We start from the raw sequence: 26072 nt of genomic DNA, 5'->3' as shown, positions 1-26072 counted from the left end.
GCAAGGACTAGAATCCATAACACAAAGAGTAAGATCCCTAAAATTGGTACAGATACATTGTCTCAACCTTTTTTGTGCGACTTTCTACATTTTGGTCCGATGTTTGGGCGGGCCGGATAACACTATGTCGCGGGCTGGATCTGGCCATTGGGCCGTATTTTTGCATCACTGATATATTCGACTTAAATAACTTCGCTACAATTGACATACTGGAGTGGTGCATGTCTTACAAGAGTGTCCAAGAGCTGCGGGGAGACAACGAAAAGGTCACTTCAACCCCATGGGAGTTATGATGCACAATGTTCAACAACAGAGTTTCTTACAGAGCACAGCGGGAGGCCTTTCCTGCCCTGCTACCATTAGGAGTTTATCCAAGGTTCATGTATTTGTATGCAAAGTTTAAGTATTGAAATTCAAATTTATGGATGCGCTCTTCAACCTTTTTCAAAACGTAAACATTTTGGTTCACATATTACAGAGTTAACATATTGGTTTAATTAAGCAGCAAAACAATTTTTAAAGTGTCGTACTTTGAACTTCACTTTTAATGTATTAATTAATGAAGATCAATAGCCTACAGACTTTTGACCTCACATACGACAGTCCAGAGCCTTACAACACGACCAGGCTTAACAATACGTTATCATTAACCGCATTTACTTATACTGTTAAATATATTTCTGCTGCGACAATTAAAATGTTTGAAATCAATTCTGATTCAGCTGGCTGCAACATCTATCTTCGAAAAACAATAAATAGGCCTGTAGTAATTCCATGTGTGTGTCAAGGATTACATGTTAGAATAGGCCAAAAAAAAATCCATAATTTCGATGGTCTTAAGCGACCCCTGACATAATTGTCAATCGACCTCCAAGGGGGTCGCGATCCACAAGTTGAGAACCCCTGATCTATCTATCTTATCTATCTGGCACTGATGGTCCACTTCTGTTCTGATATGTTTGAGATCTGATCCAAGTTTCGCATTTTTTTTTAGTCCTGTGCTAGGCCCCTACCAATCGGAGGCCCTAGGCCGCTGCCTAGTTTGCATATGCCGGCCATGATAGTGTTGTTAAGACAAAGGCTAATGTAGGCCAAATTAAGGCGCAATGATAGCATAACAGACATAGCCTATATAATGGAACCTAATATGGCTTTCACCAAAGATGCTTGCGCTCCATCATGGACATACGGTGGCAGGACCGCACTACAAACAGCGATGTCCTTGCGAACGCCGGTATGGACAGTATAGAGGGACTTCTTATGGTCGGACAGCTACGCTGGGCAGGGCACGTATCCCGTATGGGAGACGAACGTATGCCAAAGGCAGTCTTTTTTGGTGAGCTAAAAGGTGGTCGACGTAACTGCTTGCCCTGGATGTGGCAAAATATGTAGCTCGCAGCTGGGGGCTGCGCAGCCATAGGAAATACTGTATTCCTCACTAATCTTCGGACTCGAAGACAAGCCTTATTATTATTATTATTATTAATAATATGGCTAATTAATGTAGAATACAACCTAAACAAATAGGTCTTAAAGTTCTTCTTGAATGTAGTGAAGCATGCTGTTAGATCTAAAAAAAAAAAAAATAAATTAATTTCAAAATATTAATTAAATGATAATAAACGTTTGATAATTTCAAGATTAATTGTGTTGGTGACGCAATATGAAATTAAACATCAATCATATGAATTATATAAATTACAGACGTTCTTTCAAAGAATTTAAGAAGATAGGCATACATACGTAGGTCTACTATCCCTGTGACAATCTAGTCATAGGTGGTTAATTAGAGACTTACACTTAACTCTAGTTTAGTCTTCGGTTTTCCTGGCTAAGCTAAATATAGGCTCTTGGAACATTCTAGTCGAGACTATAGTCAGCAACATTTATAGGCCTATATCGATTTGTAGTTAAATTTCATATTATTTGATATTAAAGTAAAAACACAATTGCTATTACTCTGTTCTTGCAAACCTTGATATAAAACTGCTGCCAGATGATTCAGATCCTTTCTAAAGCCTAGTAGAAGAGTTACACCAAACATAATTTTTGTCATGCGACAAATACAACCGGTAAACTACTTTTGTCTGTGAAGGCCTACGACTATTAAGCATAATTTTGAGCTTTCCTTTGAAGTTAAACCTGGCAATTAAATTTAATTTTCTTTGTCGTGGCAACAATTCAAATGATAATGGTAGATCTAGAATCTAAATGTTGAAAGAGTTAAGGAAAAGAATGTAAACTATTCTTTTAGTTATTCGAGATTATACTTCTAGTTTTGTTGTATTCTGATTTCTGTATGCCCCATTAATAAAGCCGAGTCTATTTGACATCAGCGTGAACTAGATCTAGACATTTAGACGTCTAGAAATACATCTAGACATCTAAATATAAGCCCTAGTCTTCAGACTAGAGCGCAAAGCCAGAGTAATCTAACAATCTAACATTTATTAGGATCTAGATCTAGACGGTGCACCCAACACTGATCAAGACTTGTCTATTAGAATGCCAGTAGATTTAAAAAATAGGCCTATTAGTCTAGTAAATTAACATTAAATCATGAAATACTTATATGTCTATGGCTTCCTTCAGTCTGGAAGCGACTACGAATCATCGCATAATGCCTGGCCATTAGCTGTGACCGTTAGAACCATGTCGCCCAAACAACAGTTCTCCAAACAGCTGCTATGTGCCCAAAGTTTGGCTTTAACTAATGCACAGGCTTTGACTACATCTCATTTCTAGGAATTTTATTGGTAAAATGATTTACGTTTTTCAAATAATTACATCTTAACCCAAACCTCCCGGCTCCCGCAGGACGACGGGGTAAGACGGCGGGCAGGGATCAAACACGGAACCACCGAACGACATTCTAGCACTCAAAGGTCTACCACACCAGGCAGCCTGCCATGTCACTTAGCGACTAAAGGAAGCCATAAAAAAAAAAAAAAGAAAAACAATCTAAATTCAATGTACATTGATTTGAGTAAATTAATTGTTCTAGATCTACACTAGAATTGAAACATGTCGGCTGATAAATCAGCAGTTGTCGTGGTTGATATGGATAATGTCATCTGCGATTTTGAACAGCATCTATTGAATGAATATCGCAAAAAGTACCCAGATGAAAGATTTATTCCTCTGCACAAGCGAAACGGGGAGCCTGCTGAGAATCAGTACACAGCCTTACAACAAGACTTAGGTGTACGTTTTCGTTACTGACTGTATCTAGTAGCCTACTTTCCATTGGTTAATTTCTAGTGTAGCTTAATTCACCACACACCAGTCATTTAGGAGCAGTCATTCCTATGTAAACGTTATATTCCAATGCTAGACTGATTCAAAACACGTAATGTTACTTCAATTAGGCAATTACCTGATATTAGAATATCAACATGTCTAATATTGTTATATCGTATTCATTGTTGCAGGCAAAAATTGTTTCAGTTTATACTTCTTATGGATTCTCATTAAACCTTCCAGAAATCCCAGGAGCTTGTAGTGCTTTGAAAGCCATGAATGAGATGAATGGGTAATACTGATCTATAGGTTTTTGTTTCTCCTTTGAAAAATAATGTAGTAGAGTGTCAGCTAATGTTTTGAAAGAAAAAACTTTGTCTTTTCAATTTTCAGAGTAGAAGTATTTATCTGTGCACCTCCTTTGGTTTCATATGAATTCAGCCTCAAGGAAAAGGTAAAAGTCTTGTGCAAGGAAAAGCTAGTTGTGTACTAAGTGATACCTAACCATAACAAAAACTTTGAAATCCATTCATTATATACAATCAGACATCATAAATGAAATTCTTTTTATTTGAAAGCATCAAACAACACATTGTAATCAATATGCCAGTACATTAACTTTTTGTAACATGGAATAAATTAAACATATTGGGGAGTCTGTTCCTAGAGGTGTAATATAATCAGATTTGACTTATTTTGTAACATGGAATAAATTAAACATATTGGGGAGTCTGTTCCTAGAGGTATAATATAATCAGATTTGACTTATTTTGTAACAATACACTAAAATAATTAAGGGGGCATGGTGGCTGAGTGGTTAAGTGCTTGGCTTCCGAATCTGAGGTACTGGTTTCAAATCTCAGTGAAGACTGAAATTTTGAATTTCTGGATTTTTAGGTGCCCCTGAGTCTACCCAACTCTAATGGGTACTTGACTTAGTTGGGGAAAGTAAAAGCGGTTGGTCATTGTGCTGACCAAAGAAACGGATGACAACATCATCAGCTCTTTAGGTCGCAAAGTCAGAAAGGAGAACTTTACACTAAAATGATTGATTATTTCAGAGTCTTAGGGTAATTTTCTGAAATGGGTAACATAAGCTGAGGTAATTGAAAAGTTATTTATAGATATATTTATTTGAAATAAATGGATAATAATATTGTATAAATGTGCACAGCTAAAGAAAAAAACCATTTAGGTTATTTTTATTTCAACATTTCAAACTGTTTGGAACTTCTCTGCAAAGACAAATTCTAAGAGAAAAATAAAAATTGGAGTGATAGGAAAATTTCAATGTTAAATTTTAATAACTTAAATTATAACAGGAATTGATTCAACTATCTGGGAGGTTGAAGTACTGATTTAGACACTTAGAAAACGAAACTCAGACTTAGTTAGACTTTGAGCTCGAGGCCACCCCCCACCCTACAGCCAAGGGGCTTATACCTCTCAGCCACACATCCCTTGAAATATATTTAAAGTTGAACAAAAATAAAAAAATACACAAAAACAGAAACTATATACATCTGGGATAGTTATATCATGTAATGTCATAGAATGATAATGAAACCTTTTTACCTTGTATATAATAATATACAAATATTCTTCAATTCAAATGAGAAAACATTATTATTAGACAGACATCTGAATGCATCATGCTAGTCAAAGCAGTTTTTTTGACATTAGAAAATATGAAGTATGACTATGAATTAAAAAAATTATTATTTAAGCCAATCCATCTTTGATGGCAATGTTCTGTTCTAGTGTCAGTGGATAGAAGAATATCTAGGTGAAGACTGGGTAGAAAGAGTCATTCATTGCCTGGATAAAACTCTGATCAATGCACATTTGATTATAGATGATGATATACGCATTAGAGGTAAACTGTTCATAATTTTATCATCTTTAAAAAAGTTGATAAATGTATCAATATATTGAATTCTCACATTATTCATGTTTCAAGTACCAATAATGGAACATAAAATATTTATGTACAAAGATTCTATATTAAATAGTATTTTCCTGCATCAAAATTAGTAGTATAAATATTCCAAACACATAGGTTCCGAGAAGAATCCGCCTTGGGAACATGTTGTGTTTACAGCTTGTCACAATGTGAATGCCAACATAGGTGCTAAGAAGCGTCTCAATAACTGGACTGATGGTAGTTGGCAGAGAATCATTGAAGATATAAAGAAACAGATTGTTTAAATAGAACAATATATATCAGATCAAATGTTAGTTGTTTTTTTTTTTTAAATGTTTTCATCTTGCAAGATAATATAAACTGTTTCTTTATGATATTTTATTACCAGGTGTGTTAACTGTGAGATAGTCAATAATAAAATATTTTGTAAAGAAATCGATTCACAGTTTTAACTTTCTATTTGCAATCTTTAGTTTTTTTAATTTAAAAAAAATTTATTCATTCACATACAATGCCCTTCAGATTGGCATACTCTATCAAGAGGCCCCAACATCACCCTGGCCCCAAAACCCCTTAAAAAACAAAAACTACATGGAGAGCTGGAAACTACTGCACAATTCATTGCAGATATAGGACTAGTCTGAATCCTCTAACATAAAAATGAGAAAGAAGATTTGCATGCAGCATTCACAGAAATCACTTGATCAAATGCTAGCTGCAAAAGTATTTCAGATTTCTTAACAAATAATTTAAACTAGGATGAACTATAACACATATTTACTGTTTATAAATTTGTTTTAATCAACAACTCCTTTTCACATGAAAAGAGTAGAAATAAAATTAATTACTGGGCCTATTGCTATAATGAGTCTTTAGCAGCCATCTCTAATTTCTCATTGTTTCTGTCGTACTTCAGAGTTTTACTTGCTGATTTCTGCAGCTCATCAAAAAATAATTCTGTAAGGGCTGGTATAAGTTTTGGTAAATATTTCACAGTTTGAGGATTCACCTGAAAATAGATGACACTGACATTGATTTTAAAATGAAAATATAAAACTGAAATTGTATTTAACACAGATTTCACCAGCATGGATGCAATAATCAAATGCTAGAAAGTTTAGCCTCTGAAAAGAATGACCTCTAGTTCAAATTCCCAGTAAAAATTAAGAATGGTTACAATCATCCCAAGTTCCCCAAATTAAATATATTTTTGACATTAATTAGGTAAAAGAAAAAAGTAAAAGATGCTAACTTTAGAAAAATGGAGAGCTTTCTTTCTTTCATCTGTTTTTATATATATATATATATATATATATTTAAAAAATAATTAGAGCAATTACTTTAAAAAATTCAGGATTTCTGTAAAAAAAATTCTAGACTTTGACCCACCTGCATGTTGTCAAAAGCAACTCCAACATTATCTGGCAGTTCCACCTTATAAAGAGGTACCATATGAGAATAGCGTTGACTGAAGTGAGTCAGAATAATGTGTTTGGCCTCCATCTTCTTTCCAATATCAATAGCTTGTGAAAAAGTACTTTGGAAAGTAAACAAATAATGTGAGTGAGAGCTTTCAACCATGTCCATTATTCAAATCTCTTGTATTCTAAATTTCAAGACTTCTGCAAGTTTCAAGCCATGAAACATTTTCCTTATCAGCAGGAGTTCCTAACTACATTTAAATATTTTTTTTATTACATTCTAAACTCAAATAATAAAAAAATAATATCCCAGACATCCTGAGTTGATTTCTTGAACAAAACTTAAAAAACTTTTTTTTATTGAGTAATTCAGTTCTTTGTTGTTATACTGGTAACTCTTATATTGACACTAGCTCCAGCTGGAATAACCTGCCCATTGTGCAGCCAAACATTCCGGGCTCACATAGGTCTCACCAGCCACATGAGGAGGCACAAAACCCCAGTGCAAAGCCTTCAGCCCCCCCCCCCCCCCCCCCATGACAAAAGTGGTCATCATTGAACCACGATGGACGAACTATTATATGTAAAAAAAAATAGGTGCTGGTACTCAGTGATGGATTGCCTAACCTTTAACTACTAATAAATTGATAATAAAAGTTAACATACAAGAAAAGTAATATTTTTTCCCCCACATTCAACAAGGCGCCGGTACACTGTACTGGTGCATAGTCACAAAAAAAGCAGTGTGCGTTTGTGTATATATATACATATATATATTGTTTAACTGCACACCCCCTCTTACTAAGCTCAATACTACTTACATAAAATTATTTCGCCCTATACTTCAAAGCTTCGGACAGGAGGGGCTATACAAAAACATGAAAAAGGCTTTGGAAGTCAACCCTGAGGAAAAATCTGCTACACCTTGGCAGAGCCTGTGAAGCCTCTAACCCAAAACAAATGAAAGAGCTAAGAAAATGTTGATTCTTCAGTTCTAATAATGTGCACACAAATGATCCTACACCTTTTGATCAACACTTCCTCTGTCTTGTACACCAGAGACACCAAAAAGCTTACTATTTATAGTTTTTTACACCAGGTATAAAATCTCCACTAACTTTTTTTTTACGACATATCACTTTAGCTTTTGCTGCTTCACAGTAGTACCTAAAGACACTTAATTATTTGAGACCTACTACTAAAGTACAAATCTCTACTTGTACCTGTGCTTGCTCACTTTGGCATGAGAAGATAAACTATCTTCGTGGGTTGCTTCATGAATGAGGAGATCACATTTCTCACCTGTTTCAAATACAATCAATAGGTTGAAGAACAACAAATGATAGTTTTTGGAGGTAAGTATACAGAAAAAATCTTTACATGGGGCTTGCTAGTCAAGAATCTGATTAGGATTCCCATATGGGCTCTCAGAATAGGGCTCGAAAGTCACATGAAAAATTGCTCTATCATAGTCATTCTATCACCAGAGAATGTGGCAAACAATAACCTCCACAATTTCAAGTAGTATTATTATCATACTGTCCAATCTATATTATAAAGTAGAATGTGAGGTGTATGTATGGATGTATGTTACCTATAGACATCAAAACCGCTTGACCAATCTTGATAAAACTTGGCAGGAATGTTCCTAGGGTACTAACTTAGACCGTAGTGTATGTATTGTAGCCCTAAAACAAACGTAAGACCCTAAAAAAAAATAATGTTGTCCGACTCTATTACAGCTATAGTATTTTATGGATCTAGGCCATGTCTACAATGTTGACATTAGAAAAGATAGAAAGGATTTAGACCTAGATCTAATTTTAAGAAATACACTTTGCGCAGATAGTTTTTTACTTTGACACATGAAAATACAAAAGAAGATCCATTGATTTCATTATATAATAAAATTAACCTTCAATTTTGTGTTTCAAAAGCATTTTTTACATTAATTAGTTCCTTATATCTGTGATTACAGATTTCCTGACGAACATTCTTTCATTAGACAATTCCGTAATGAATCGCGTACTAAATATTAATTCGTTTAATTGTTTACTTTATAATCCCATCCCTAGATCTAAAACTCTAATTCAACTCTAAGATGATAAAACTTCTCTTCGAACAGATAGTTTTATACTTTAACACTTAACATATTAATTAAAGTCCATTCATTTCATATTTTGATCAAATAAACATTCAAATTTGGTTTTCTAAAGCTACATTCGTTTACGAAAGCTGCGAAGCCGAGTTGAGATAGGCCAAGATCTATATTCATTCATGAATCGCGTACTAAAAATTATTTCGTTTAATTGTTCACTTCATAATCCCATTCATTGAACAAAGCTATCGCTCTTTTCGTTTTTAATAGATATGAATGTATCGGCTTCGGGTAAACCCATTTTCGCAAACCTAATTTTATTTTCGTAGCGAAAGAGAACAAACTTGAAAGGATTATTAGTTAAGTTTAACATACATCTAAATCCAATCCACTAGATTAGTAAACACAAACTTAGACCCGCAGGCCGCGGGTAATGTCTGGAGAACATCCTTTCATTAGACATTACCAAATGGTTACACATTAACAGTGATTAACACATCTCTCTACTGAGTCTATTCCTAGGCCTAGGTCTAAAACTCTTATTGAACTCTAAGATGATAAAACTTCTTTTCGCAAAGATAGTTTTATGCTTTAACACATAAACATACTAATTATTGTCCATTCATTTCATATTTTAGCATTAAAATTTGTTTTTCTAAAGCATTTTTAATACATTCGTTCGCTGTTCGCTAAATAAAGCTGCGTAGCCGTGTTGAGATAGGCCTATATTCATGCATGAAAAAAGGTCACGCATGCGCAACACAGAATGAACTCTATAAAAGTCTCTAGATTAGTGTAGATTTAGATCTATGTCTACCTAAAGATCTACTTTATACTGTAACACATGAACATACAAAATTAAGTCTATTCGTCTCAAATTTTAATCAAATATATGTAGGCCTACAAGCAAATGTTTTAATTTGAACAAATGGATTTAAGCCTATTATCTATTCTGATTTGATAGCTTCATTCACACTATTTTTACATTGACACATTCGCTTTACTTATTACATTATTATTTCGTTTAATTGTTTACAAAACACTCTCAGTGACTATATCGAAAGTAATGCGCAAATAAAGACCCGCGGGTCGCGGGTAACATATGTCTAGTATTATATAAAGATGAAAATCCAGCATGGCTTGCTTGACATAATATGATGATTCAATTAGCAAGACTGGATATATATATATATACATAATAGTTTGACAATAACTGTGTCTAAATTACATCAGTACGTAAGTGTATAAAACTTGGAATATATGGTTCCATGCTAAGATTGATTAAAAAAAAAAGACTTAGTTTGGAGTTACTGAATGCTATGTCAACCAAGCTGGATTCATATGATTTTATAGTGACTAATCTTTTGGTTTTGCAAAGTATTGTGCATTTTAATATTGTTACATTTACACCACAAAAATAAAACAAAAAACATAACAACAAAACAACAATTATAATTAAAAAGTAAAATAATTTGAATAAATGACAGTAATTAAACTTTACACACCTGCTTTCACAAGTGCTTCGCAGGGCATGGTGTCTCCAGAGTAAACAAGTTTGAAGCCACTAGATTGCCTGAAAGAAATACCAAATGCATTGTTGCAATGTTCTACAGGAACAGGTGTGAACTGAAACAGAGAGAATACAAAACAAATGATCATGACTGCGTCGTAGAAAATGAAAAAAGTCAACAAGGAAATGGGCAATACTGATAAGAGGATAATGAGATCAAGCTCTATATGAATTCCTAATTAGAGGTGGTAAGGCTAGGCTATACTTGCGCTGAAGTTTAAAAAAAAACAATTTTTAGTCAAAAAGAAGTACCTCTCTTAATGATCATAGGGACTCAGTTGAAAAGAAAATGAGCTTTAATTTATCACAGTACCTCAGACAAATCCAGTTCTTGTAAAACCTCTTCAAAACTTGCAGTCTTTAATTCTGGTAACTCACCAAAGTCATTCAACCAAGTCTGTATTTTCACAAACCTGACAATGCAGTCAAACAATATTGATACTTAAAATGAAACAGTGACAAGCAACAGCTTGCTATGGGGTGTGGTGTGCATGTCTAGAGTCTGATGTACCTTCTAATAGGATTGATGCAGATGTATGGATAAAAAAGGGTTGATGGCAGAGAAAGTGGAGACAGGATAGAACTATTTATTGTATCCTGAGACTAGTTATTTTTAGTGAATAGAGAAAGATTTTAAAACTCATTCCACATCTTGGAATTTAATTTGTGTTTTCATAGAATCCAAGGTTCAGATTACAAAGCTGTAAATAAATGTCAATAAAATTGTAAGTTAATTTTTTTTACAAAAGACTTTTTTTTTCAGCTTTATTCCAGCTTTGTGCTTCAGTTAGTGGTAAGGTAAGTTGGACTAACTGTCTGGAGCTATAAACCCAACACAGACACCTATCAACACAGGCAAAAAGATTTTGATAATTAAAATGTAAAAAGTGACAATGCAGTTGATTTAATAGGAGCATTGACACAAACAACATGGTGAGATGGAACTGATGACTTCAAAAATAAAAAGTGTGAGCCCTGATATTCTATTTGCAAGATTTGAACAGCTTAAAGTAATGGAATATGAATCGCCTTCTAAACTTCAAGTAATGCAATATGAATCAATATCTTAACTTTAAGGTAATGTAATCACTGTCTAGTCACCTAAACAAAGTTGTAATGTCATCATCAATCTCAGTGTGATAAAACTTTATCCATCTCTTCATCTGTACTGGGGCCACCAGTAAAAGAGGTGAAAACGTCTTATTTTTGACATCACAAGCAGTTTTCCTTTCTTTCATTAATGTAATTAGTCCCTGTGAATAAAAGGAAAAGTTATCAGTTCAACTTCTGTTCATCACTTACATGAATGATCAAGTGCAACAAATTCATTTGTTATCCCTTTAAGTGCTGAGCTGTTTTTCAGTGAGTGCAAAACAAATGGAATCACAATTCTGATGCTTAGAGGCTAAACTACCATACATGTTTTAAGGGTTAACTATGTCTTCCAAAATAAGTGAAATTTAAAAAAATTAAAAGCTTTGAATTTTTAAACAATAAACTTTTTTATTAAATATAATTTATTACTATTTGCTTCAATTATATAATAATAATAATAATAGCAGTGTGCTCTGTTCCAAAGATTAAGGATGAATGCAGGCTCGCATATGACTATGCAAACCCAGTTGCAACCTGTATACATTGTCACACCTAATGCAGACAAAGCAATTGTCAACCGAGGACAATATAAGCTTTCATATTCATCTTCTATGCCTGTCTTCAACTAAGGCCTATGAGAGCACCCAAACTATCTCTTTCAGAGGTCATCTATTTCCTCTGTCAGTAAGGGTAAAATGGCACCTTATTTAATCTCCATAATGCTTCCAAGAAGCATTTCTGTTATCTGATCCTCCTTTAAGCTTGCCAAAAAAAAGATCACCCTAAGCTCAGTGCAGCTGTCAAATGGTAAGTAGTGCTTATATACCAACCACACTGGCATCTAGCAGAACATGGTTATTTGTAAGAAATCTTGCTCATCTAGGAGCAAAGGCCCTTTAATGAAAGCATTTGAGGAGCCTTAGATAGAGTACCCAGGTCTCAGAAGTGTATACAAGTAACAATGATTTTTGTTGGTGAGTGAAGAGACCTATTCCACCATACTCTAAATTGGAGGTGGCCAAAAGCGCTGTTGGCCGTAGCGAGGTGATTGCTCATTTCTCTAGGCAAAAAAGGATGGCTGCCTGGTCGTGCGGTTTGCGCGCTGGACTGTTGTTTGGGTTTATCGACGGTCAAGGGTTCAAACCCTGCCCGCTCCCACCCCCCTTTGTCCTTTCGAGAGGTTTGGACTAGGAAGTAAACTATATGAACTCTGAAGGAACATCCGAAACATGTAAAACATTTTACAAAAAACAAAAACGTATCATCGGATATTTTTAGAAACACCATTAATATTAGAATAAGCCTTCTTAACATACGCAAAGAATGATTTGAGAATGTGCTTAGCTTTGATTACAAAATATGAGCTGCAGGTAGTTCTAGTATTTTTTCTCTGCATTATTTAAAATTTCATATGTCTGAGCATACACATGAAAGAAGACTGTTCAGCATGGAATGGTTTAGCTATGTCACATCAAAAACTTCATGGACTTGGACTATTTACAATAAAAAATGTCTAAAAACAGAAGTAGCTTACAGCATTGTGAGTTGCTAAGAATTTATACAAGAAGTGGACAAAGTTATAAGGCAAAGTTTCAACATGTAGTCTAAATTGCAGTTCTGTCAATAAATACAGTGGTATTAGATTGAATCCCAACAGTTTAAGAAGCTATGAAACTTGTTTAAATAGTACATTGTGTTCAATTTATTGACCTTTTTTCAGTTATTAAATGATTATGGTTCATTTTGTAGAGCACTTTTCATGTGACTCATGTTTTTTGCTGTCCATAGCTTTGTTTGTCGTTATCTCTCTCCACATCATGTGATCTATGACTATGTCTTCCCAGTAGTCAATATTGATGTCCAATGCTTTGAGTCCCATTAGATTACATATCTACAAATCAGAAGTTGTACACTTGACCAAACCAGTGCAGAAATCGTTGTCTCAGGATGATGAGATTCTAGGTAGACTCTTTCAAGCAAGTATCTTATGTTACACTTTCTAGCCATGGGATTTTTAGATCCACCAGAAGCAGCAGAAGTGAAATAAATTAAATCGTGCTCTTGATCATAAGTAATTTAAGTAATCCATGACTATTGAGACTAATTTAAGTTCAAATTATTATTTGACAATGAGGCATCCTGTGCCAATGTCACATCTAATTAGTTTGTTATATTAAAACTGTTTATTAAAGGTGACACAATAAAAAAGTTAATTTGTTTAAACTTTTAACCTGGTTTTAAAAAGTTTTTTTTTTGTGCTCAGTACTGGTAACTTTATTTAATTCATAAGTTAACTGAACTGGTTTCTTTTCTTTAAATTAAATTTATATCTGAATGTGAACTGTATTTCTTTATTAACAGATGTTTCTGATTAAGCTTTGAACTAGTGCTTGTACTTCTATGAAACTGAATTAAACAATCTTTTAAAATATAGATTAAACTCAATGGTCCAATAGATATTCACAAATAAATGATAACATTTCAACTTCAAACAATTGAAGAAACCTACCAAATGATGATCTCCATGCATGTGTGAAATGAAAATTGCTTTCAACTTTCTCAAAATTCTATTTGTTTTTCTGGATCCATAAAATCTATACAGCTGACCATAGGAGTCCTCTCCACAATCTAGCATGATGACAGAGTGTTTGCTGTGTTCGAAATAATAGACAAAAATGGGACAATAAATCTTAAAGAAAACAGAAATTAGTTTTATGATTTAAAAGCGTTCTTTAGGGGGAAAATGCTGTTTGTTCGACTTTGTTCTGACCATAGTTAATGCCTGGCTTTAAACTAGTTACATCCAAGGCCCCAACAACTTTAAAATTAAAGTTTTATTATAAATGCAGAATATTTAATAGAATATTGCATGATTTGATGTTGCTTGTATAAAACAATAAGTTAAACCATCATTAATGTATCACAAAATGACAATTCCACCCAAGAAGTGTAATAAATTACAATGCTCAGAACTGAGTTCTGTGGCAAGGTGTGGTTGCAAACCTATGCTACCCTGGGGGGCTCACTAGAATAAGTAAAGTAAGTCAAGTCACAATTACTTTAAGGTGGAGTAAAACTTCAAAGTAGTGCATCCAAGATTATTTATAAGATAATATTACTAATTACAAAACAGACCATAAAAATAAAGATAACCCTAATAACAACTGTTAAAAAAATGACCTAGTAGCTGTAGCAAGACTGAAGTTTAGGATAATTTTTGTACCTGAGATGTACTAATATACAACTTTGTGCTCTTATCTTGTTAGGCTCTGAAGATCCAGTTCCTAGGAAAACAACTCTTGGATACTTTGAGCTGAAATCTAAATAAGAAAATAGACCAAAAATTTAGCACACAAATGTTCAAATTGACTATAAGTTTTACAAACATTAAAACTGGAAGCCTTCTACATTACCTTTGTCATCTGTTTCTTTATCCTCATCTGAGGCTGACTCTGTTGAAGTAATTGCCTCCAGTTTGTCAAGTTGATCTTTGAAATCAAGTTTGCTTAAATATCTCTCTCGCAGATCTGCATAGTTGAACTCATCTATTTCTCTATCAATACAAAATATGTTACAGAATCATGAGAGGGATCCAAATAAATAACTAGAGTTCAAATAGAGTCAGAGATAGAAATGTATATAATGTAATACAACATCAGAGCTGATATTTTACACTCAAGAAAATCTGAATAGAAAACACAACAGTAAAATTGTTAAAACACATTATTCAATGTTTGCCCATTGGAAATGTTCATTTACTGAGGCTAACTATAAAGTAGCTACTGTTTAGAGTCTCCAATGTACAGATAATAGGAAAGGATGATAAGCTAAGCCTTTTATAATTATTAACAATAATTGTTTGCTCACTTTCTAAGCTCTTAAGGGGGTAGTCTACCTTCAAGAACTTTTTTTTTATTTCTCATATTTTTACAATGAAAATGTGCTTAAAGTATTACTATAAGTCTAGATAGGCATAATTAGAAGAAAAAAATAATTTTTGTTTGCTACATTTTCCCCACCGGGTTTTTTTGGGTTAAATTGGGCTAAATTCACAAATGACTTTTTTCTGAAACTATAATAGTTAGAGAGTTCAGATTTTGCATTTTGATACTTAATTATGTGCTTAACATAGTAACAGAAGCTTTTTTGAAAAGAATGTCAGGTTTAGGAATAAAAAAATTATATTGAAACCTTATCTTTTTTTTTCTCCGCGGATGTTAAATTTGTTCATAATCTGCTAATATCTCCATTTCTTGACTTAATTTTAAAATTTTGCTCTGTTACTATGTAGTATATATATATTTGAACACATATATGCAATAACAAAACAATTGGACAACTAGATTTCTAGAAAAATAAAAAACAAGATTGTGTGTGTCATGAAAAATTTATTTTGAGAAAAATGGGATTTAAAGTTTGTTTTCAAGAAATATGAAACATTTGAGCTTCAATAACAATCAAATGTATTTTTTTAAATAAATTGACAATAGGACAGATAAATTAAAGATAATATAGACAGAAAATATACCATTTTTACAAAAAATGACAACCTTTTCTACCCCCCCCCCCCCCCCCTTGCCACGACCAAACCATTTTTTTTTTCAAAAAACAAAGAAAAAAGTATTTAGATATCACAATTAAATGTTGTTGTTTTTTAAACAAATAGACATCAGGACATAAATAAAATTTAACATTAACAGAAATTATATTACTTTCATTTATAATGGCAGCCTTTTCACTATCCCCCCCCCCCCCCCCCATGACAACTTTTTAGAGAAAAAAAAAGTCTTTAAATATCAACAGCACTTTAATATATTTTTTTTACAAAAAAATGAATTGACAACAGTACATATAAAAGAAAGGATATAAACAGAAAGTATACCCTTTTTACTTAAAATGACTATTCTCCCCCACCCCACCCCCTCTGCTGTGGTAAAACAATTTTTTATCGAGGAAAAAGATGCAAACAGGTATTGAATGAAGACAAATTACAAATTATTTTTTACAAGTATTTCTTTAAAAAGCAGATGGACTGACCATTAATAAACAATAAAGTTATGTAAGAAAAATAGTGAATAAAGTTATATATTTGTAGTTATATATATAGAGAGAGAGATAGATAGATACCGGTATTGATATAAAGTTATTGATGGCATGGCCATCCACAAACCTGCCTTTTTTTTTATCTCTCGTTGGACAAGGAAAGCTTACTTTCAGATGCTGAATAGTAGGTTCAGATGGTGTAGAAATGACTATATCTGTTACTGAGGTGGTGGCTGAAAATATATATTTCAACCTTGCTTGTTTGGAAGTTGCTACCTAGTACTTTCTCGATAGACGAACTTCTGCTGATTGTGTTGATAATAAAGGCAGTGACTGGAGGCATGGTTCTAAAATTAAAAAGAGAGAAATAAAAATGTAATTAGCTATTATTACTAATTTAAATGTTTCTTTAAAGTTGAATTATCTTGATTCAAATCAGAATTCAAGTTGTTATTCAAACCTAGACTCTTCTCTTGTTCTAGATTCTATGCAATGTGTAAGCTTCTCTCTTTAGAATCTAGAAGAGTGGATAAGATCTAGACTCTAGAGAGTACCTAGATTGATAAACTGAAGTTGATCTAGATGTAAACTAGATTTAGCATATTGACTTGTAAGTTTCAGAAATGAATACTATCATAACTTGCAGCTAACCCAAATCTCCCAAAGGGTTCAAATCTGGGATAATTGAGATGATAGGGATAGACCTGAGATCAGCCTGGGTCCTGAGCCAATACCACATGACCAGTCAAGGAATCTAGATTGTTATGGCTATAATACTTACTAATAATAAAAGGCTTCTACTAATACTAGATCTAATGGATAGATTTACAAGTCACTAGTAGTTTATAATATATAATATGTTATAATTATTATATTATAAATTTAAATTTACTACTAAATCAAGATATAAATCAAAATAGTCTAGATTTGTATCTAGATTCTAAAACCAATTCCAACCAAGTAAGCCTACTCTAGAATCTAGATATAACTTTTCAAACGTATTAGATCTAAATCTAATCTACTATTACTTTAGTCAACTTTAGTCTTAGTGTTACTGTTACATGTAGAACCTAGATCTAGTCAATCTAGTCAGACTAGTGTAAGTTTATTGACTAGATCTAGCAAGCAGATTTGTTTAGAACTGGATCTAGACAATCTAGTATTCTAATCTACGAATACTCTAATAGTTACTAGATCTAGTCTTTTAGATTTGAGAAAGGGATTTATCGTAAGTCAAAAGTCTAGACAGTTTAGTGACCCATCCCAGGCATGCAATAGTAATGATCGCAAAAATTAAAAGTCTCTACCTCTACTAGATCTAGACTATATCTACATCTATTTTCTTTCTGAATCTAATTATAGTAATCCGATTTGTAAAAAAAAGAAAAAACAAGATTATTGTAATTTATTCTTACCTTGTTTTGTAGCCCAAAATTGTTAAAACACAAAAAATGCAGGTGTTAGTCCAAAGAATTGAGTAATAAACTTTACAGGGATGTTGATACACACGCTGTGCATTGTGGTCTAAAGTTACCCTCCGGTTTCCAAGATGGCCGCCTTGAGACCAATCGAAATAAACCTCTATGTAGTTGACTACCTTTTAGCCAATCAAATGTTACCAAAAACCTTGAGATCTACGTCATTTCTCGTGTTCTAGTTTCTATAATTAGTTTTAGCTTGGAAAACAATCAAGAAAATGACGTAGTACACAGCCTCCTCTTAAATCGATACCAAATATGATACTGTCGTAGTTAAGACTTATGCATTACCGTGTGTTGAAATTAGTTGAATTTTTCGATTTTTTCAACAAATTTAGATGCCCCCATGGTATTAAAACATGTTTTTAAGTATTAAAATGCAATATTTTAATAATTTGAAGTATACCAAGTGATTCTAGACATATTTTGCTATCAAAATATGCAGTTTTTAAAAAATCGATATTTTTGTCCCATATCGACTATTTCATGACCCGTCGACCCCCTTAAGCTCAAATGTCTGAGCTCCTTACTAGTAATACTAACTATTAGCATTATTTAGTTGGCAACAGTGATCTTTTAATAAAATGCCCTTGACATTGCTTAAAAAAAATGTTTTTTGTAAATTTCCATTACTGCTGTATTTATGTTTATATATTTATTTTTATCTAAGTACTATAGTAAATATTTTAAAATGTATTTATTGCAGGTTTAAGAACTGTCTATTTATAACTTTTATCAAATAATTATACAATTTAACTATTTCTGTTGGTTAAAAAAAAAAAAAAAAGTAAAAACCATATCAAAAAAATTAACTCGTAAATCCCCACTATTGCTATATCAGTTTTCTTACTAAAATAGTAAAACTTACGCATGAAAACCTGGCAATTTCCCTCTGCTGACATATATTAATCCTGAAAATGCCACTGCAACTTGACCTTTCTTCTGTGACAACATAAGCTCTGTTTCAGGGGTCATGACCACTATTTCATTCTCATCGTCTTCACCACTATTTTTACCCTGTAATGCAACTTCCATCTTGTCAGCGTGTTCTACTGCTGGTAGCAGAGGGAAAATTTCACTGCTAACCAAGTTGAGCAGGGTCTGGTGTTCTCGTACACGAGTCAGTTCAGCCCCAACTGCCTCACTATTCATTATCAAATGGTCAGTACTGACATGAAAACTGCAAGAATCAATAGTTAATGAATACTAATTACATCACTGTCCGATTACAATTAAAAAATATATGTAACATTTACAGAATAATAAGAAATTAAAGTAAAAACTGGTGGGCTGAAAATGGATGTTCACCAAAGACAGCCATAAAATGAAAGCTGAAAAAGGGAATGTGGTGAAAATAGGTCCGTCTGACACGGCATCACACCTTATTAGAAAGCCTAAAATTCACAAGCACTAGATAGTAGGAGGAAGTCATTTGTGATCTGGAGTCCTCCTACATTGAAGAGTGGGTTTACAAGGCAGTCTTAATATCACTGTATCAGAGTTGTCACTGGAATGATGTGTTTCTCTTCTATCTCAGAAAGGGACGGCCTAGATAAAGCCTAGCTTCTATGCAGCCAAGCCACTTGGTATAGCCTGCAAAGGCAGCACAAAGTTTTAGCAAGCAACCAGTGCTCCTGGACACCCTAAAAGAGATGAGGTTAACTGGAATGCTGCAACCCCTGTGACCAATTCCTGTGGAGAGAACTTGCCTCCCCCTTAAGGCTGATTGAAGTGGGGAACTACTCCAAGTAAAAATTATGAATGATAACATATCTCTTCAATAGGAAAAAAAAATATTAAAGTGTAAATGTAAAAAAAAGACAAGAAAATCAAATTGAGATTATTCTGATTTAAACAATTAAGCAATACTGCATATATGCTTGAGATCAAAATTATCTTATAGATAAGATGTAATCATGTAATTAAGATATAACCTCTCCATCCATGCTTGGTAAATTGTGCTATCATACACATGCTTAGGTGTCATGTGTACAATCACAGAAAAAGACCTTTTATCCACATCAGTTTTAGTGTAGTCTTGAAGTTCACAGCACCTCATCAGAGAGGGCAAGAACTCTGTGCTAGGGCAATCCAAAACTGAAAATAATATACAAAAGTTCTCAAAATATTTCCATAAAAATCAAACAACAAATAATAACTCTCACCAAAATTATTCTGATGATGAAAAATCTAACAATGAAGCTTTGACATTCCTAGGCACTCCCCTTCATTTGGGTCAATTTGAACATTCATTTTTTTCCTAATTAGTTGTCAGCTTTTTACTTTAGAAGACAATCACAAAGACTCCAGAATATATAAAAATCAATTAAAATGGAATTCTGATTCTACAGTATACAATACTATGAAAAAACATTTGGGAGCAAAGTGAAAGTAAGGTAAAAAACTAGATTACTTAGAAATGGTCTATTGTCCATCACTGGCATATCCGTGACCTGTTCTGGACGTATAACAGTGCCGTCGTCTAGAGTGACAGGGTGGCCCCTCTGCAACAGCCCCACCATAGGACCACTAATAAAGAAAAAAAATAAACAAGTCAAGCAGTGAGAAGAAAGCTGAAGCCTATAACATATGAAAAAAAAGTACATGTGATAGTAAGTGTTTTTACTTGAGTGACTAGTAGCGTATTGTGTTTGACTGTGTATGTACAAGCTATTACAGCATGAATGCCTGCCAAGATTAGTTCATGCAGTGAGCACAACCAAAATAAAAAAGGATCAGGTCCTATTTAGATTTTGTTGATCATACCCCATGTTTATGAATACAATATTAAAACTAAGTAATTCAATATATATGTTTTCACAATTTTTTTTAAATACTTAAAACTAACAGAGAAATAAATTTCATATTGTTAAACAAACACATAGTAACCTACATTGTAACTCCAGCATCAACACATTTCTCAACATTTATTTTGGGTTGTGGAGGTTTGGCCTAAAAACAAGAAAATAAATTCTTATAGTATAGAATGAGGAAAAATCCTATTTTGTAAGATTTAAAAAGTGAAATACCAAAATAGTTTACAAAACTTTAAAATAAAAACTCTTAACAATTAGAGTCTACACCCAAGTGCTAGGAACAAAACACCCTGAAACACAGTATTGCATGACAAGAAAATGGTTAATAACTAGAAAATGAAACTATTGTGAGGGCAGTGCTTTTAAAAAGTCATTAGAAAATACTAAGTTTTAAAGTTTCAATAATGAAATCAAATTGTTTTAATATTGTTGAGTAAACAATAGATTGTACTTAAGAAATAAAATCCTCAACACAATCTTATTCGAATGTCATTTGTGAATAAAATTTCATTGATTGAAATCAAGAGCACCCCATCTCTCACCATAAGTAGGCCTAGAGATGTTAATAAAGTTTTAAAATTACCTGAACAATATAGCAGTATGCAACATCATTGATTTTACATTCAGAATTTATTCTCTGTCTCTTAGCTGAAAGATATATAATTATTTAAAATTGAAAACTAATTGTTTTTGAAGTAGGTTTTTACAACTTTCATTCTTATAATCTCAAAGCTTAATATATATTATGATATATAAAACATAATTTCTATTCACCTGGATTTTGTTCATGATCAAGATTGTTATAGAAAGCTACTGGAGTTATAGTTACACACAGATCTTCATACTTTCCTTCCCCTTTGGCTGAAGAAACAAACATAGATAAGACATCATAGTGTTTACTTGATGTAATTATAATAAAATACAAGTTTCATTATATCCTTATAAAAGACATTGTCTGGAAATATACCAACTTAAACTGATCTATCTGGTTCTATGTACAAGGTGGTTTTGTTGGTATTGTGGTAAAATTGATTTTCTTCTAATAAAAATTTGGGGTTTATGTCAAAACGAATATCAGAATTTTAAAAGATTTTAGACATCTTATCTTATGAAATACAGACGTTACTTCAAAAAAAAAAAAAAAAAAAAAAGAAGATTATGTCCTATGCGTGCTTTTAAATCAATCTAGTCATGCATGTTAATCAATGACTTAAAATCTCTTAATCTAACCCATTGCTTCCACATAATGGGAATTGACAAATTGTCAATAATTGCCACTTCAATAAGATGTTTATGTAATCCATTTTAGGTATTCTATTTGTCACCTACCTATGTTCAAATTAGCAGAAACTGCAAATTTCTTTGCCATCATAGCTATTTTTTCCTAATTACAAACAAACAAAAAAAATAAACAAAATGCAAACATTGACCAGAAGAATATAAAATAAGAAACTTTAATACAAAAAAAAACACAAAAAACCAAGACCCATCTATGACCTTGTACTAGGATTAGGTCAAAAGACCATTGACCTGCTGTACTGAAAAGTTAGTCCAATGGTACTTCGTGGTCCCAAATTATATTTCCTAGGTTCTTAATTATAGCCTCTAGATATAAAATAATGGACTTAACAAAGTTTTAGGTTACAAATAATAATGAGTTTATTTAAAAAAAAAAAAAAGATCCTAAATAATACAGAAAAAAACAATGAAGAACAAAGAAACAAAGTATTGTGACTCAAGCAAAGTTCTTAAAGTTAAATAAGAAAATAAGGGTTTTAATGTATTTGGGATAAGCAAGATGAAAGAAAGGTAATGGACAAAAAACTCATTATCATTTTCTAAAAGGAAATAAAAAGAACTTGCCACATCTGGTGGTCCATATATCGTTATTTTTGGGGTACTGCTAGTTTGTGCTTGGCAGTCTTTCTCTCTTGAGCCATATGCCCTTAACTCTGTATTTTTTTGATTTTCAAGTGTCATAGCCATACCTAAAAACATTAAAAAAAAAAAAAAGTTAAAAGAAAAATTATTTAATAAGTTGTGGTCATTATTTACGTGTTGGCCGTTGGAGATCTGACTTGTTGGTGAAATAAACCAGGTTCTAATATCACGTCTCATACGTTTAGTGATGAATTTCTAGGATTTCTGTAGTGTCAAGACCACTATGAATCCCCCCCCCCCAAATGCTTTTGATATATATCTCACTTGTGGTCCAGATTAATAATTTTTTTTTAAGTAGGCTAGTTAAGGCAGAGATGAGATCAAATAAAAAAAAATTAATTAATTAAAGCCTTTTAAAATTTAAAAGCAAACAAACCTAAATAAAAATATTTAAACAACTTTGTACAAAAAATTACAGTTGAAAACTAATTATAAAAAGTTGCAATTTAACTTTAGCATATAATACAACAAGATCACCACAACTTGTGTATTATTACAGCTGCTATTAGACTATAAAGTGAGTAGTTAGTTAAATGTACTTACCTAAAAGTCCGCCAATATTTTCCCAGTTTTTATAAGTAATGAAAATGTTTTCTATGCCCGATACCTTAGCATAAGCTGCTTGTCTCAAGCTAAAGATAACATAAAATGATATAAAAGAAAATTAAGTTTTTGCTATTGAGCATCAAATTGATAATTTTACTAATATGTAGGAGCCTAAAAAAATATTGTCATCAATAAAATTGAGAGGACTGTAACCAATACCCAATTCCTATCATATTTATACAATATCTGTAATAAATAGAATTACCTTCTGCTTATTGAAATAAGTCTTCTTGATCCTTCCCCACAGTTGAACATATATCTAAAATAGCAAATGTAATGTAAACAAAATGTTGAGTCGAAAGTTCAAGGAACTGTAAATTAAACTAGTGATGATATTGTCTATGGATATTAGCTGAAAAATGCTGACTATTAAATGAAGATTGTAAAAGTCCCAAAAAAAAAAGAACAAAGTAAACCTTTCAGACATTGTGATCTATATATGGCAGATGATGTAAAGGTCATCTGTTTTTATGGCCCACAAATAACGAGGGTATCATGTGGTCAGCACAATGACCAATGACCTTTACAAATATGTTTGTCATTGGCATTGAATTAATGTGCAAAGTTTCAACTTGACGAATAGGAATGGGGAGAAATAATGCATACAAGATTTGTACCAGCAGACAGACAGAGTTGATATATAATATAAAAATTTCTATGTAAAAACACTTTAAACAGATTTAAATAAAGTTAAAAAAAAAAAGGATGTTTAACAAAGGAAATTTACTCTATAATATAAGAAAAAAAATGAAACATTGGTTTTAAAGAATTGACAATGGGGTAATTTTTTAAAGAGAAAAGAATTTTCAAATCATTGCTGATAGCAAAAGAAAAAAAATCATTCTGATGACAAGTTATGAAACATGTTTTTTTCATAAAACAAGATAAAGAAAACATTGATTAGATTTTACCCTTTTTTACTTACCGAGTGTATTCCGTTGTAAGCAACAAAGATCGTGATGTTCCAGGTCCACCAGTGCCGACAACTACAAGGTTTATTTTTGTTGGTACTTTAGCAAGTTGGGTTAATTTATCCATCCCACTTGTCTTTCTTTTACTGCGCTGTGAGTTTGGCTCACTTTGAATGTGAATCTGTTGGGTACTTTGTTCCTGTCTATTGCCTGCATTGAGTCCTAGTTGCCTTTTTCGCTTTTTACCCATTTCTAGATCTAGATATGTAGATCTAGATCTATGTGTTGTTGAGTTTGTAGACGATAAATTTGTAAATGATATACAGTTTATAGTACTAGATATAGATTTATAATTGCGCCGACAAAACAGAAGACATGAACTGTTGTTACAATATTGCTGAAGGGCAACTGGTGAACTCAAATTAAAACTAGATCTAAGTCTAAAGGCTGAGCGATGGAAACAATGTTTGCTCAGGAAATTAATACAGCAATAGACTTTATTATGATGATCTATTTGAAGTATTTTTAATAAACAATTAGTAGACATCTAGATTATTCTAGATCATGATCTGAGACTGAGTGAGTAGATCTAGAGTCTAGTAAAGTAGTAATGATGTGTGTAATGTCATGATCTACTAGACCTACAATTAACTATTAATAGACTTAAATATTAATGTTGGGATCAATATTTTAACATTTAAATAGGTAGACCAATATTGTGAATAGTGAACAAAAGTAATATAGATCTATATATATATTTGATTTCTAGATGTAGATCTCGGTCTAGATGTACTACTTGTAGATCTAGTCACTAGTCAATGATGTCAATGTACTACAATGTAACTCAATGTTAAATGTAATACTCGTGTTTGTAAGTTAAAGCTAATTTTAAAAGGCTTTGGTAGTAGCGTCCCTTGTGCACTTGCATATAAGAAATCTACATTCCAAACATTTTTTTCATCGAGTTTTATAGGTCAGGCATTTTCACAAACCTATATAGTAGTATAGTACCAGTGACCGAGTCTCGCTCGGTTGAATAATTTCTTAAGGAAAGATATACATGGGCGTAGCCAGGATTTTTTTTCGGGGAGGGTTTTTTTTTTGGGGGGGGGGAATCCCCCCCCGTCCTCCCTTCCCCCTCCCCCGCGAAAAAAAAAATATATGTGTGTGTGTGTGTGTGTACATAATTAATCTTTATTACATTCTGACCCTTTCGGAAGACGTTTATTGTTTATTGTAGACTCCTCGCCCTTGCTAGCAAGGGGGTCTGGGGGAGTTCGCAGCGCTCCCCCAGGGCGGGGCCAAGCCCCGCCGCCGAGCACTATTTCTGGTATTGAAAGCCAACAAAATGCATATTCTGAGGTATCTACAGTGCATTATCTTGCTATTAAAAAGTTTTATTTCAAAAACCTAATGTGCTATTCTTACTGACTTAGACCCTCTCGCGCCGTTCGGCGCATTTTCCGGCAAGTTTTTTCCGCAACTCTTATTTTGCGTAATTCATTTTGTCGGAAAACATGTCCCGCAAAACCTCATGCGACGCTCTGTCACAACCTTACTAAGGATTCGACTCCCAGTTCGGCATATGATTTCTTTGATTTAGACCCGATCTCTTTGACTGACTCTTAAAATCTGTCTTAGCCATCTTTGTTGAGACACATTTAATGATTTTCAATTTCGGCAGAAGACTATTCACACTTTATTAATGGAGCCCAAGCCACTGGTAGAAATTTGTAACCTTTCTTGACTACGCTCTTGGAATTACATGCCTGTATTTCGCTTTAGATTTTATATCGACAAGGAAAGTTTTTTCGTCAAATCATCTGTTGAGGGGTTTTAAACTAAGAAATCTCTGGAGTTTTTTTTTTGTTTTGTTTTTAATTCAAAACCCCATTTAGCTACGATCATAGAATTTGGTGACTGTAGTTT

At 33.0% G+C, this 26072-nt stretch overlaps 2 protein-coding genes across 3 annotated transcripts; one reads left to right on the top strand and one right to left on the bottom strand.

Moving 5' to 3' along the window:
- The first annotated feature begins 1896 nt into the window (after positions 1-1896).
- LOC106057018 (5'(3')-deoxyribonucleotidase, cytosolic type-like) lies at positions 1897-5603 on the top strand. 2 transcript variants are annotated; one of them, XM_056021478.1, is made up of 6 exons: positions 1897-2072; positions 3005-3204; positions 3432-3532; positions 3634-3694; positions 5002-5116; positions 5300-5603. In XM_056021478.1, exons 2-6 carry the CDS (start codon positions 3025-3027, stop codon positions 5446-5448), a joined length of 606 nt encoding a protein of 201 aa, XP_055877453.1. In that variant the 5' UTR covers positions 1897-2072; positions 3005-3024; the 3' UTR covers positions 5449-5603. The 2 variants fall into 2 exon arrangements, with proteins under 2 accessions (XP_055877453.1, XP_055877452.1); XM_056021477.1 differs by lacking the exon at positions 1897-2072 and adding an exon at positions 2111-2237.
- LOC106057023 (ribonuclease Z, mitochondrial-like) lies at positions 3790-24688 on the bottom strand. Its single transcript, XM_056021476.1, has 20 exons — positions 24158-24688; positions 23438-23491; positions 23170-23258; positions 22549-22673; positions 22015-22069; positions 21460-21546; positions 21269-21333; positions 20763-20821; positions 20283-20398; positions 19804-19966; positions 18738-19049; positions 14762-14901; positions 14572-14668; positions 13858-13999; positions 11355-11506; positions 10567-10666; positions 10189-10309; positions 7809-7887; positions 6554-6701; positions 3790-6173 (listed from the first exon to the last, which is right to left on the bottom strand). Exons 1-20 carry the CDS (start codon positions 24391-24393, stop codon positions 6024-6026), a joined length of 2490 nt encoding a protein of 829 aa, XP_055877451.1. The 5' UTR covers positions 24394-24688; the 3' UTR covers positions 3790-6023.
- Between the last annotated feature and the right edge of the window lie 1384 nt (positions 24689-26072).

This window comes from Biomphalaria glabrata, chromosome 2 (genome assembly GCF_947242115.1).
Source record: "Biomphalaria glabrata chromosome 2, xgBioGlab47.1, whole genome shotgun sequence".
Classification (NCBI taxonomy): domain Eukaryota; kingdom Metazoa; phylum Mollusca; class Gastropoda; family Planorbidae; genus Biomphalaria; species Biomphalaria glabrata.
This window is presented reverse-complemented; position numbering and strand designations above follow the sequence as displayed.

Excerpts from the sequence above, each read along its gene's own strand:
- LOC106057023 (XM_056021476.1), bottom strand. The coding sequence starts at position 24,393 with ATGGGTAAAAAGCGAAAAAGGCAACTAGGACTCAATGCAGGCAATAGA. Across the intron at positions 19,967-20,282 it reads GGACAATAGACCATTTCTAA|TTTTGGATTGCCCTAGCACA; the intron begins GTAATCTAGTTT and ends TATTATTTTCAG. Across the intron at positions 10,310-10,566 it reads AAGAACTGGATTTGTCTGAG|TTCACACCTGTTCCTGTAGA; the intron begins GTACTGTGATAA and ends TCTCTGTTTCAG.
- LOC106057018 (XM_056021478.1), top strand. The coding sequence starts at position 3,025 with ATGTCGGCTGATAAATCAGCAGTTGTCGTGGTTGATATGGATAATGTC. Across the intron at positions 3,533-3,633 it reads GCCATGAATGAGATGAATGG|AGTAGAAGTATTTATCTGTG; the intron begins GTAATACTGATC and ends TTCAATTTTCAG. Across the intron at positions 5,117-5,299 it reads TGATGATATACGCATTAGAG|GTTCCGAGAAGAATCCGCCT; the intron begins GTAAACTGTTCA and ends CCAAACACATAG.